This window comes from Ceratotherium simum, chromosome 7, assembly GCF_057802395.1.
Source record: "Ceratotherium simum simum isolate JZ-2026a chromosome 7, ASM5780239v1, whole genome shotgun sequence".
NCBI lineage: Eukaryota > Metazoa > Chordata > Mammalia > Perissodactyla > Rhinocerotidae > Ceratotherium > Ceratotherium simum.
Window position 1 is genome coordinate 71,159,206 of NC_141906.1, and position 14,712 is coordinate 71,173,917.

The window sequence follows — 14,712 nt, forward strand, 5'->3', positions numbered from 1 at the left end:
CCTTCTCCTGTCTCTAAATTGGCTACTGCTGACCTTGAGGTCGTCGTGGGGCTCAAACGCAGTCTGTGAAAAAGAACTGGCGGGGTATTATTATTGGTGGGCACGTGAGCCATGTCAACAAGGTGGGACACCTCTTGGAAGTACACCAAATGCATTTCATCACCCAGGAAGAGTGGCCAGAGGTTTACAACATCTCTGGCTCTCCTCCTCGAAAAACTTCAGGGATCCCAGAGAAAATGCCCTCCTGCCCTTTGCAATGGTTTTGACTTGTGCATCTACTGATAAGAAATGAGAAAAAGACTAGATGCTCTCCAATTCATGGATCTAATTGGTCAGATCGTTGCTCACTCTTCCTGGTGCCGTGGGGCAGCTCAGGGGCCAGTCTGAGGCAGAGCTGGGACCTCCCTTCTCTCCAACAGGAGAGTAAGAGGTGAGGGAACAGTGGAGGGGGCTCATTGTCTTGGAGTAGAGAGGGGATAAGGGGGAGCCCATGGAAGTTCCCAGTGGCTGTCAGCAATGCTCCCAGCACCTGGTGATACTTCATTTCACCCAACAAAAACAGTCCTAATAACAGACTGTGAATCACACCATTCCCAATTATAGGGCTGACAAGTGGGAAGGGAAATAAAAGAAAGACAGCACCGTGAGCTGGGGGTACTGTCAGGTTCCTCTAGCAGCAGAAGCTGCTTGCCTGAGCCTGCCTGAGCGTGCTTTACACAGCCTCCCACACAGGCCTGCAACCCATGGGCCCCTAATAGGTGCAGAGGTGGCTCGGTAAGTGCAAACCCTCTGCTTGTAAGGTCAGGGCTGCAAGGTGGATCCCCACATGGGCCAGTTAGCCGTGCTCAATGTCAGGGCTCCACGCTGCATCCTAGACTTTAACCAGCTTTTTTGGCAGCCAGCAGGGGCGGGAGACTGGCAAAAGAGGGTAACTCCCCAGTGGAGGTTCAGTGCCTCTTATCACATGGTTTATGGATGCCTTCACTGTCATGTGGGCTGGAGGCTTTATTGATCTGATTGGGGAAAAAAGGAACATGTCAATTAGAAATGAGCATATCATCCTGAAAACTCAGATATGATTGTACTTCTTTTCTGTAAATTATTGGTCAATCTTCAGAAAAGCAGGTGTGCTGGTGGTGGTGGTAGTCGTGATGCAGGGAAGCAGAGCTCAAGCCTCTCACTGCATCCGTGTAACCTGCCTGGACGCAAACTCCCAGTGCTGTTTCTTTTTCACATCTCAACTACAGAAACACTGCATCACATACATAATGCATATTGATTTTCCAATCATGGGATTTCTTTGCACTCTCTTCAAAACCTACATTGATATTTTTGAAACAATAATTTTTTAAAAATAAAATTGAAGTTGATCCTTTAACTTGCAACAAAAAATAGCTTACACTTCTGTAGCGTTTCCTGTTCCAGGCTGTTCTAAGTGCTTTTCATATATTCATTTAGTCTTCATGGCATACCTATGAAGTTTGTATTATTATTATCTCCATTTTCCAGATGAGGAAACTGAGGTATAGAGAGGTTAAGTAACTTGCCTGAGATTACAGAGCTGGTAAGTGGCAGAGCTGGCCCTCACTCTCTTAGTTGAAACAATTTACTACGAAATTGCTCCCTCAGCTCAGAGTCAAGGTAAGAGAATAGTTTGGCTGAGCTTCTACTTCATCTATTCGTTCATTTGGTTATGCCTTCATTCAACAAATGTTTATTTAGTGCCCACCACATGCCAGGAACTATTCTAGGCTCTGGAGATACCTGTGCACACGGCAAACGAGAGACTTCTGCCTCCTGGAGCTTACATTCTAGACAGACAGTAAACAACTATGTGAATAAACAAACAACAATTTTAGGTTGTGGGTTTTGCTGTGAAGAAAATAAAACAGGATAATAAGACACTCTGAGAGTGTCAGGGAGGCGGTGCTTTAGATGGGCACTCAGCAAAGGCCACTCTGACATCTGAATGATGTGAAGAAGCCAGACTAGCCCAGGCCAGGGCAGAGCCTCGTGGGGAGAGGAAGGAGTAAACGCAGAGATCCCAAGGTGCGGATGAACCTGCCATGTGTGAGAAGCAGGACGAAGGCCAGCGTGGCTGGAGTGTGGAGAGTGGGCAGCAGGGCACCGCTGTATCACACAGCGCCTGGTGGGCCGTGGTAAGGAATTGTTGTCAGTAAGCTGGGAGATCTCTTTTCCTGGGGTCCACACACACCCAAGGGTCTGAGGATAACATTAAGAGAGTCCATAAGGTTAGAAGGGAAAAATTTACATCTATGTTTTTTCTAAATTCAATTTGAAATGTAATATTTCCCTCAATTATGAATGTGGGCAACAAACCATAGTGGTATTTAACCGTACCTGGGACTTTGTCACCGATGGTATTATTGTCGTCTTGCTATTAGACCTACCTCCAGCTCTTGTTATGTCACCCTAACACAAAAATGTAAAAATATTTGGATAACTATATTTCTATGTAATGCAGTAATGTGATACAATAAATGTAATAAACATTTTTAAAGAAGGGGTTAACACACCTCACCAGACAGCTAAAGGGATCCATAGCATAAAAAAGATTAAGAAGGCAGTACAGAGAAGAATGGCATAATCTGCTTTAGCTTTTCAAAAGACCCCTCTAACTACGGTTGGAAGAGGGGATTGTAAGAGGCAGGACTATACCTAAGCTCCATTCTCACTGGTTATTGGATTGAATCCTCACAACAGCCATAAGAAATAGGCATTATTTTGCCCAATTTAGAGATGAGGAAACCGAAGCCCAGACATCAGGTAGTTTAGTCAGCTGGTGAATGGCCAAGCTGGGATTCAGACAGACATCTGTCTGACCCCGAAGGGCAAGAGGGTCCGTGGCCAGTGAATGGGAGCCTGTGACAAGAGGTCAAAGGTGAACACTATCTGCTTGGACCCCTGGACCACCCCACTTCACCCGTGAATGAATTGCTAGCCCCTTCTCTCCTTAAGCCTGGTTGTCTCCTGAAGTCTGCCCACACAGGCCAATAACGCAGCCCTGAGCTGAGCCAACTAAACATTTCATGGGGATTTTAATTTAACTCTAAAGAAATTCATCCAGCCCTGAGAGTAGACTGTCACCTCGAGAAATAGCACCGGGGAGCACTTGGACCTGCGAATGACATTGCTGCTTTCCCGGGAATGCTAATGCTCCTCTGGGCCTCTGCGCCCTGAGCATTGCTGAGGATGGGCATGACCACTGAGCGTGGATAAATCCCTCTAATTGGGGCTCAGATTGGTTTGCAAAGGATCTGATTGGGGCCTCCCTCTGAACAGGAGGCAGGTCTTCTTTGGGGCTTAGGTGGTACAGGTTGGGTGGATTGTGTGTGTGTCTGTGTCTGTGTCACAGGTGACTAACTGGGCGCTATTCGCCATTCCCTCATCCTTGTTCTCGTATCCTGGCCTGAAAGAAGGAGGAGTGGTGGGGTTGACATCTAGTCTCCCCAGTGGACAAGGACACTAGACATTCTGCAGGTGCCATGTGACCCTGTGAGTTCATCCTTGGGCCCACCCCGCAGCGGGTGGAGTGGGAAGATGGCCTGCCTTGCAGATGTGTGCATCCCTGAGGCATGTTATTAGGAAGTCCAAGTGATGACTCCTGCCGAGGCACGAGCCAGGGGTGGGAGTGAGCCTCCCCGTCTCCTTCAGATCCCATTGCTGCTCAGCTGGGTGACCCCAGTGAGTCATGGCAGGCTCCCTGAGCATCTCCCCAGGTAGGGGCAGAGCGGGGAGGGAGAAAGGCACCAGCAGGTAAATCGCTCAAAAGGCAGGAAGTAGACAATCTAATTTGAAATGGGCTGAGCTGCAGATGTTAATCTGCTCCACTGCATAGCACAAAAGGACTGAGGGCTGGGGAGAATTTGGAAGCAGCTCCACGGAACTGGTCCTTCCTCTTCTCCCCTCTGGCTCGGGCTGGGCATGTCCTCATCATCTCCTTTCTTTCCCAGGATGTAATTAACACCCCTCCTTACAGCCCTCTGCTGGCAGCAGCCTTAAGTGCAGAGTATGGGGCACATTCCTCTTCTGCTTGGGCTCCCCGTGTAATGCTGTCCGAGGTGTTACAGGGGACTGGGCCTGGGGAGGGGCACAGGGAGAAGGGAGCCCTCTAGTGGGGACCAAGGGCTTCGAGCCTTCCTTAGGGTGGAGGATGAGGAATTGTATCTGACCACGGCCGCAGCACGACCTGAATCTGGTTATAACGTTCCAGCTTCCTGACCAAATCCCTCCTGCATACAAGCATGTGTCAGCATCAGCCTGATTCTGCTGTCAGCAAGAAGGGACTCAAGGGGAGGCCATATTTGGGGGGTTGTCCTCCTGTACCCTGCATTGTTGGCTGTGCTGCTTGTTCCTTGGGGACTTACTGTGTGCCCACTTTGGGAAAGTCACTGTGAACAGCACAGCCATAAGACAGCCAAGTGCCCAGTCCTGAGAATCTGTACATCTGAAGCTGGCTGTCTCCATATCCTAGCTGTATGTGCTTGAGCAAATCACTAACCTCTCTGGGCCTCAGTTTCTTTGTAAAACAGGATCAATGGCAACTTTGAAATACTATATATGTTAAGTTTTTTAAAGACCTGGTCCCTGCTTCTTATAATCTAATGGAGAGCTAAGGTGTGTGCATGAATGTCCACAACAATAATAATAGTAAGAGCTAACATTTATTGAGTGTTATTCAGTGCCAGGCATAGGCTTTGCATGTGTTGCTCATTTAATTCCCATAGAGCCTCCATGAGGGTGGGAACTGTTATTATGCCCACTTTATGGATGAAGCAACTGAAGCATGGAGAAGATAAGTCCTTTCCCAAGGCCACAGAGCTAGTAAGTGCAGAGTTGGAGTGTGAGCCCAGGCCCCCTGTTCTAGTACAATGTGGTTTATGGCATGTACCATGTGAGTGGTATAAGCAACGTCTTATCTCCTTTGGTAATGGAGAGGAGGGAGGCCTTATTCCTGGGAAGATGATAGAGACATTTTTACAGGGAGGTAAACTTTGAATGGTGGGGTTGCCGGTTGGACATTAGGGGGAGGAAGTGGCATCTTGGAGCTAGGGCTGTAGGAAAGTACAAGGTGTGTCTGAGAGTCGGCTGAGCTAGGCTGGCTGTGGGGAGCTGTTGGGGGAGCACCGGGAAGTGAGTCTGAACTCGCAGGAGTGGGAAGACCGTGAGGGCCTGACTCCCAGGCTGGGCTTTAGAGGAGTGAGGATCATAGATAATTTTTTAGAGGAGGGATAGGTATAGTTGCCATGGTGTAAAAGTTAATTTTGTTAGAAAAAGAATATTCATAACAACCGTTTATCGAGCACCTGTATATGCCTGTGCTTTGTGTGTCATTTATCCTCAAAACACCCCAGAGCTGGTGATTATCATCTCCATTTCACAGATGAGAAAAGTGAGCATGGAGAGGATGTGAAACCTACCCACGCTCACACAGTTGGTAACGGGCAGGGCTAGGATTGGAGTGCAGTTTGGTTTGGTGCCAGTGAGGCAGGGCAATGTAGTCATAAGACAGAGGTGGAGGGAGAGAGGGTTGTGTCCTTGACATTGGCCTCATTCAGGAGGGCCAGGCAGGGGCTGCGGAGAGTGCCGACTAGGAGGTTGAGCAAGATAAGGGCTGGAAAGCATCCCTTACACAGTGTAACATGGAGATCACTGCTGGGCGACATTGATAAAGTGGCGGCAGAGACACCAGATGGCCCTGCATGGAGTGGTATAAATGGCAAGGGAGTGAGGATAAAAATGAGGATGGCCCTTTCTTGCCTCTCTTCTGTCTTGTTTCTACACTTGAGCCAGTTGAATGTGTGGCAAGTTCAGTATGCAGCCTCTGAAGCCAAATTGCCCGGGTTTGAATCCTAGCTCTGACACTTGCTGTGCACCTCGGACAAGTTTCTTAACCTCTCTGGGCCTAATATTCTGATCTGTAAAGTGGGAATAATAATAGTAGCTTACCTCATAGGAGTATTGTGAGCACTGAGTGAGGTAACACATGTTAAGTGCTTAGTTCCGTGCCTGACACACAGGAAGGGCTACAGGCGTTAGCCGTGTTAGTATTACAAATCTGATCCTGTAGGCCATCCACTACTTAAGATACTTCAGGGCCTTCCGATGGCTCTTCGAGCCATTGCATCTCCGCCTGCCTCTCCAGCCTGACCTTACAGCACACTCCCTGCCCCGTGTGGTCCAGCCCTCTGGCCTTCCTCCAGCCCTGGAAGGCACCAAGCTCCCTCCTGGCTCAAGGCCTTGGCATGTGCTGTCCCTTCCCCTGGGAATGCTCATCCCAGGCCTTCTCACAGGTATCTTCTAGTCAGGGGACTGAGTCTCATCTTGAGAAAGCCCCTGTGGGCCCCTCAGACTCTGTCAACCCCCTGCTCTACCTTCTCATGGTGCCACATACAAGCCCCTTGTAACACTTATTATAGCTGTAATTTTACACATTTTTTTCTTGACAGTCTGATGACTGTCCGCCTCCCCCACTGGACTGTAAGCTCTTTGCTGTCAGGGATTGTGCCTGGGTTTGCTCAGCCCTGTCTCCCAAAATCTTGCACACTGCCTGGAGCAGAATGGAGGGTCAGTAAAGAGCAGGGAGGGAATGCTGAGCATTGAAGAGGAGGGGGAAGCCGGGAGGCGCAGTGGGTTCTGCAGGCGGTCCCTGCTCGCCCCAAGATCCCACACTCAAGGGCAGAATGCAGGACACAGAGCTTCCAGGGGCCCCGTGTCTCCCTCAGCCCAGATCCTCAGCCAGAGTCCAATGTGCATGATCCCTCCCCAGAAAGCGGGCCTGCTGCCCTCGCAGCTCCTTCCTATCAGGGTGTTTACGGATAATCCATCCCCGGTTCTCACAGCCACAGGCCTGGCCTTGCTTGGAATTCCGTAAGCCTTTTCAATATACAGGGGATCTCCAGAGACAATTACCTTGGAATGAAGGTTTCCAGGAATGCTCAGTACAAGCTTCTTCTGTGTAGCGTTTTCTCATTCCAACTGTGGCCTCCCAAAGCTTTCCAGAGTTAAGTAACACAATTACAGAGTTAAATACATGACAGCAAAGATTGTGAGGCACTATGGGGCCTGAGTAGCAGGTGAAACAGGATATGTGCTGATGTGGCTTGCAAAGGAGTAGAAAGCTGCCGGCCTCCCCCAGGGGCAGGAAGCTGGGGGCTTGAGGGGTAGTGTAAAAAAGCCGGAGAAAAAAGATCTGGAAGCTGATCAGAGATAGCATGGTGGATCCGAGAATTCAAAGGAAGCTGGGAGGTCATTTAATCCACTGTCCCCAGAGGAGGATCATAGAACAAGGAAGAGACTGTGGAGAGTGACTGGGTTTGGTTTCCAAGCTGAGTGTTAGTTTTTTCCTTGAAGTTTTTTCCTTGAGTTTTCCAAGCGATGGAACAGTATGAGGCCTAGTAAGGTCTTTATGTGGATCTTCAGAGACAGGCAGTCACACCAGGGAAGCACACTGGGGCAGCACAGCTGTGTGCAAATCCCAGGTCACCTGGGAAAGGCCACCAGGGGCCAAGTGTCCAGGGGCCTCTGCCCTGCATGGAGGTAGAACAGGCCTGGCTGCCGCCATGACGTTCCTACGACTCATTACTGGTTAAGACGTAGTCTCCAGAGGCCCTTGTGGAGATTATCATCATCATCATCACCATCATCACCATCATCACCATCACCATCATCACCACCATCATCATCCTGACAGTGAACTTTTATTGGGTACTTACTGTGAACCAGCCTTCTGCTCAGCATTTACAAGTAGTGTCTCATTCACTTGCTCAGCAATTCTAGGAGGTAGCTACTGTTATTATCCCTACTTCATATATGAGCAAATGAGGCTTAGGTTAAATGACGTGCCCAAGGTCACACAGCAAATAAGTAACAGAGTCCAGACAGGTCTGGCCCACACTGAAGGGTAAGTCTCGGCCACACGCTATTGCCTGAACAGTCCCTTATAGGTGTGCCAGAACTCTCTAGTGTGTACAGTTTATAAGGCTCTTCCACATCCATCGTCTCTCTTGACTCTCACATAATACTGATAGGCAGGCATTGCCCTCTTGGGTAGCCCAGTAATATGAGTCCAGAGAGGGTAAGTGAGTTGATATGGATATATGGCCATCAAGAGGGAGGGCCAGGTCTTCTGACCCAACCCATCCTCTCATTAGCTTGGCTCTGGGTGGGGGTGGGGATGGGGGCTGCTGCCAGGCGGAGGGAGGCAGGGCTGAGGCAGCTGGAGGACAGTGCAATGGTGCTGGGGCACTGCTGAGGGGAAAAGATAGAAGTTTGCCCAAAAGGGGGCAGCAGGTGTCTAAAAGAGAAGGAAAGGGAGACAGAGGAAAGCTTTGTTCACCTCCGATTGTCCAGGATCTGGTGCTGCCATCAGACCCCTCCTGCTGGTGTTCTCAGGAAAGCACAGGGTGGGAGCAGCAGACTCAGGTGGATGCAGACCAGAGCCCGGATGTGAATTCACGGTCTTCCTCCCAGCCGGGCCCCAGATCCCAGGAGAAGAGCAGGGGCCACGCCGAGCCGTCAGGCTTTGATAGCAATGGTGGCGCTTACGTGACCCCTATTAAACTCCATGAGGCAAAGGGCAGTATGTTTTGGAAGTCACCTCCAGGCTGGCTGCAGCCTGCCCTCCCCTTGTAAATTCCACTAACATCCAGATGATAAAAGAGGGGATCTCTCAGAGGCAGAACATGAAGCTCTTCAAAGAACACTTTCAATCAAAAACGGGGAGAGGCGAAAGGTCTTTCTTTCAAGGGGAATGTATTTATACATGCCTGTGCGTGCATGCGCACGCACACTCACACCATGGACAACATGACTAGGAACATAGTGAAGCACATAGAACTCTACGCCAGTTCCCTTTTACCGGGCTTCCTTTCTTCCTTCTCTGGCTCCTTCCTTTCTTCCTTCTCTGGCTCCGGGGATCCCTCCCTTTGTTTCCCAGCCCCCAGGGCTACGCTTCCAGACCTGCTCTTTCCAAATGGTGTTGCACCTTCCTGACCTTGCTGGATTTCCTTCCCTAAAATAAAGTGTCCCTGCCTTGGGTCCCTGTCAGCTGCTGCTCTTTGCTGACTAGCCTGATAAACAGTTTCTTCCTCAGAGCTCATTCTCCTCTACTGCTGACCACCATCATTTTCTTGAGCAAAATAGGGGTCCGTTAGACTAAGCCCTACCTCTTCTAGCCAGGCAAAATGAAAACATGGGGTTTTAGAGCTGGGAAAGAGCTTAGAGAGCATCTGGTTGAACCCTTTCATTTTACAGTGGAGGAAACCAAAGCCCAGAGAGTGGAATAATTTGCCCAAGGTCACAGTGAATGTGTGGCTGTGCTACGACAAGAGCCAGGTCTCCTGATGTCCTATCCACTGCTCTTTCCACTGGAGAGCACAGCCCCCGCCCCCCATGAGTGGGCAGAGGTGCCAAAGGGCTTGATGAGCTGTCATGGTGCCCACACTTCCCTCAGCCTCCCACACTGGCAATTGCTAGCACTTTTACACTCCCAGCCCCCTTTGGTTGTTAGTTTGGTTTCATGGCACATTATCTCCTCATCTAAGACTGCTTTATAGCATAATGTCTTTTTAACTAAGGTAAAATAAAATGAAGGCACATCTTCCGGAATAACCTGCTCCCAGGAAGTTGTTGCTGATACCCTGGGGTGCATTGAAGCCAAGGTGGATAATTGCTCTTCTATACTGAGTCCATTAAACATAGAAAACAACAACCACAAAACCTCCATGTTTCTTTTAGCTTGTCATTGCCCTTTTCTGTCTCATTCCTCCTTCCCTGCCTCCACTACCCCCAACTCATTCTTGAGTGGGGACAAAGGAAAGAGAGACAGGCTGGGGGCAACGAGTCAGCAGTGTCCACAGGCGGCGATTTTTCTGTTTGACCCAGTTTCGTAAAGTGCCAATTTGTGAATAGACAGAAATGCCGTGTCCGAGCTTGAGGGAAACACTCTCCCTGGCTATGTGGTCATTCTGCATGTACTCAGGAGAGGGCCCTCCTGGGATGCTGTCCATTTCTAGCTGTCTCTCCATATGGAATTGTTTTACCATATTGTTATTATTGGCCAACTTTTATAAACTTGTGAAATGATTTCCAAATTTTAATCCAAAGTTTGCCCTTTTTGGAGGAAAGCTGTGTGTGGGGAAAAGAAACTTGGGAATACAGTTGTTGACTTTGGTTAATTGATCTGGACATATATATTTTTTTACGTAACCAGAGAAAAGACTGGATGCTGTGTTTACCTCTTACCCATTTTATCAGTTTTGGTTTTTCTAATATTTTCTTCAGTTCCTTCATTCCAACCCATTTTATTCATGTCTCCTCCTCTCAAGGTTTGGACAGGGCTTGGCTGCTGACTTGCCGTCAACCCACACGCGTGGCACTGGCGTGGCACCTGTTGGGCCATTGTGGTTGATTTCTGTTGCTTGACACCAGTGCTTGTGAGCTGAACTCAAGTCAGTGCCACTGTCAATGAGGAGCTGAGGTTCTGAAAGGCCCAAACCACCCTCCAAAGAATCCCTCAAATGAAGGTGCTAACAATCTTCTATTCTAACCTTACTCTCTGACCCAAGAGGTGATTCACTTGATAGTGATAATCAACATTCTCTGGGAGAAATACAGACTGAACACAATCAGTTGTTCACATGTTTCATTTTTTATTAAAGATCTCTTACATCTGTACTCTAGTTTCTTTGAAGCCTGGCCTCACTCTATAAGGCCCTGAGTTTGTTAACCTCTGCTGGATCGTGTAGCTGCTCTAGGAGATGGAACGTGAATTGGGAGTGGAGGATCAGGGTTGAGATATAGAAGAAACTGACCTTTGCCAATGGATTTATCCTTCTTGTACACAAATCATGAATTCCCTTGTGTGTAAAATGAGGGCCAGCATGTCTGTCTCCCTACTTTCTTTGCAATAATTTAGGAAGAGTCGTGTGTGTGTGTATCTGTGTGTGCACTCATTCAGAACTGATTGCCCTGTTTGTAGGTTGTTAGACACTTCGCTTTTCCTCATTTTTTTCTTCATCTTTTGCATCAACTGATCCACCAGCATTAGAAGAAGGAGTTAAAGAAGCTGAAATGTAAACCGTTGGAGGCCAGTCTGAGATACATGCCTGGGTTATAAAACCTGGTTCTTAGGTATTATTATAAGTCAAAATCACCTAGGCAACTTATTACAAACACAGATTCCCAGGTCCTACCCCAGAGAGTCTGATCCAGGGGGTCTAGGATGAGACTCAGGATTCGCATTTTAATAAGCCCTGCGGGCAATTCTGATGCAGGTGGTCATAGACCACAGTTGGAGAATCGCTGTTAGAGAATTTCTGGGAAAGATCCTAGCCCTCTCTTAACCCACATCCTTGGTTTACGAATGAGATTAAGGAAGCCTAGAGAAGTGAAGCAACTAGCCTAGGTTGTCAGTTAGGGCAGAGCATGGACCAGAACTGAAACCCAGCTCTGGGCTTTCCCCTGAGTCCATGTATAGGGGAGCAGACCAATAGGAAGTCAGCTTGCTTCACAACAGGATGGATTGAAATTAAATATAATATAAATATAAATAGAATAGAAATATAGTTAAATATCCAACTTCTCGATGGAGAGGGACATTGAGGAAGCCTATGGCATCTCCTTTTCTAGAGGGCCTTAATTCAGAACAGACTCTCTTCAGATGTGGGCACTTGAGATGCAAAGAGAAAGGAAGGAAACGTCTTCAGAACAAATTCTGGTGATTTTGCATGAAAGGGACCAGAGACCCTTCTTTTAGTGGCACCTGAATTTTACCCTTGACAGCAACGTAAGTGACTGGCGGTCCAGGAGGACTGAGTTCCAGTCCCGGCTCTGACAAAGACAAGCTTCGTGATGTTGGGCCACTCGCTCAATTTCTTGGTCTTCATTTCTTCACAGTGAAGTGAATGCGATTGCATTCAATTGTTTCTAATGTCTGTGGTTCCCTCATTTTTATCTTTCACTGTAATTCCCCTCACCAAAGTGTCTTACACAACATAGGGACTCAATGAAGTTTTGTTGACTGAACAAATTAATACACTGAATAAAATACTACTCAATATTGAGAATACAGGAGCCCTATCTGCCAGTTTCCCTCCCCCTAGGGCATTTAAGTCTATCTCTGAACGGTCTGTAATGATACCCCTTGCTCTTTATAATTATTTATATATCTAGAGGGGTCTAACCTCAAAAAACATGAGTTATAGCTTCAATATCCATGTCCTTTCGTGAGTGCTCATTCAAACCTGGGATATGCTATGGCTACTTAAGGTCACTTCCTGAGCAGAGAAGCCAGATCAGAGTAACATCTCCCCATTAGTGACGGCCTCCGGTCACGAGTCCCTGTACCCTATCTCACGTGGCCACCCATTGATGGTCTCTGTCTGTTCCTTTCAGAAAGCAGATCTGGCTGTGGCAGGCCTCACCATTACTGCTGAACGGGAGAAGGTGATTGATTTCTCGAAGCCATTCATGACTCTGGGAATTAGCATTCTTTACCGAGTTCATATGGTAAGAGACTTATTTTATAAGCATTTATGTCATTACAGTTATTTGCATGCAAACACTGAGTTATATGGTAATAATGAATGACTCACAGAAATATTTAGATTTCAAGACTTAAATGCGAATGTGCTGGGCTATTTTTTCCCCATCAGCTGTGCGGACTTGCAAACAGAAAGAATGGAAAAGTCACATTTGTGGGCTTTCCAGTAAAAATTGCTTCTGCCTCACTGAATAGGGATGGCCAAGAGTGATTTTTCAACCCTTGGTGCATGGGTGTTGTCAGTCACTCTGCTTCCTCCTAGGGGGCGGGGCCCCCAGCCCGGAGAAGTCACCCAGTGTTCTCAAGGACTTCACCGACTCCCAGGTCCACCTCTGTTCCCTCTGAGCACTGCGTCTGGTGAGGGAATATAGACTCCCTCTCTTTATTATCTGCACTGGTGAATAAAGAGCAGATAGTCTAATGTCACTTATACCTGGCCTCTCTCCTCTTCTGCATCCCTTACAAAAAAGACTTCTCTGGTTAGGTTGGTTATAGTGAGTGTCAAAATGAGTTTGTGAAAGCACACCAATGGGCAGAAGAGGATAGACATGACGTCAAAGTATACTGGCTGGTGGGGGGAGCCTTGGGAGAGTAACCCTGGCTGTGCCTCATCACAAAGTGAATGGTCATTACATTGTCAGCACATAGTTGACCTAGTTTACCTTACTAGACCAGCAGAGCCTTCTGCTCATCCTTTCCTCCAAACTGGCTCTACGTGCACAGCTATTATATGGATTTCCCCAATACTCTAGGCACTTTAGGTTTCCAAGGTCACGCTAACATGCTGTATTCCAGTACATTACCTGACACCACAAGGCTGCCCAAAAGGGAAGCAACCAAGCGCTCACCCCACCTGCCTGCTGAAGAAATGACCCTCCAGCTCTGGCACGTTCCCGGGCCCCACACCCTAGCCCTAGAAAAAGGGGATTGTCTGTATTTGCAGCCCCAGCCTGAGCTCACATAGCTGGCAGCTACTAGGGCATCAGGGACTGTGGCCTATTTCTCCAGGAGGAAGGTCTCCTGGTCACAGATCCCACTCAGGTGGCTCAGAAGAGCACTGGGCTGTGCTGGGCCTCGGTGTCCATTGTGATTACTGCCCGGCTTGGGAAACGGGGCCACATCATCTGAAAGAAGAGACAATGTCAAGATCCCAGCTCCCCAGGTTAAGACAGAAAGAAATGTGAGGATTTGGTCATAGTCAATACTATTATTGATGTGTCTATCTTGTGGAATAAGGGGAATTTTGATCCCTCCTCCTCTTTTCCACGATGATGCTAGCTCCCTCCCATCCATCAAGCACCTCCTATGTGCCAGACACTCTTTCAGGCACCTGTGATGTGGGCTATTTTTATGGGTTGAATCGTGTCCCCTCAAAAGTTATGTTGAAGTCCTAACCCCTAGGACCTGTGAATGTAACCTTTTTTGGAAATAGGGTCTTTGCAGATATAATCAAGTTAAGATGAGCTCATACTGGATTAGGGTGGGTCCTAAAACAATGGTTGGTGTCTTTCTAAAAAGAGAGAAATTTGGACATAGACCTACAGGGGTGAAGACCATGTAAATTTGGAGACAGACTGGCGTGAAGCATCTACAAGCTAAAAAATGCCTAGGATTGCCAGCAACCACCAGAAGCTGGAAGAGACGAGGAAGGGTCCTCCCCTACAGCCTTCAGAGAGCGCATGGCCCTGCTGACACTTGGGTTTTAACTTCTAGCCTCCAGAACTATGAGACAACACATTTCTGTTGTTTTAAACCACCCAGTTTATGGTAGTTTGTTACAGCAGCCCTTGGAAACCAATACAGTTGTGTTGTTCTTATTTTAGAAATGAGGAAACAGGTACATGAAGTTTTCAAAACTTGGACAAGGCCACACACCAATAAGTGAAAACATGGAGTTCAAACCAAAGAATGGTGTGAATGGAGCCTGTGCTCTCTCTGTGACACCAGCTGCTACCCTCATCCTTGTGATCTTTGAATAACTTGTCCTGTAAGCCACCCTGCGCACATTTTCTCATTGGTCCTCAGGACTGTTCTTTGAGGAAGGAGGGAAGGTATTATAATTCTCGTCTTACAAATAAGGCAACCAGTGTCACACTTGGAGCTAACACAAGGCTAGGCCTGGAATCCAGGCCTCCTAACTCTCAGGA

General features: G+C 47.9%; 1 protein-coding gene across 1 annotated transcript in view; it reads left to right on the forward strand.

Moving 5' to 3' along the window:
- GRIK4 (glutamate ionotropic receptor kainate type subunit 4) overlaps nucleotides 1-14,712 on the forward strand; it is a 292,256-nt gene that overhangs the window by 235,811 nt on the left and 41,733 nt on the right. The window contains exon 12 of the mRNA XM_014785032.2: nucleotides 12,418-12,531. Within this exon, the coding sequence (XP_014640518.2) occupies nucleotides 12,418-12,531 (114 nt within the window). The remainder of the gene's footprint in view (nucleotides 1-12,417; nucleotides 12,532-14,712) is intronic.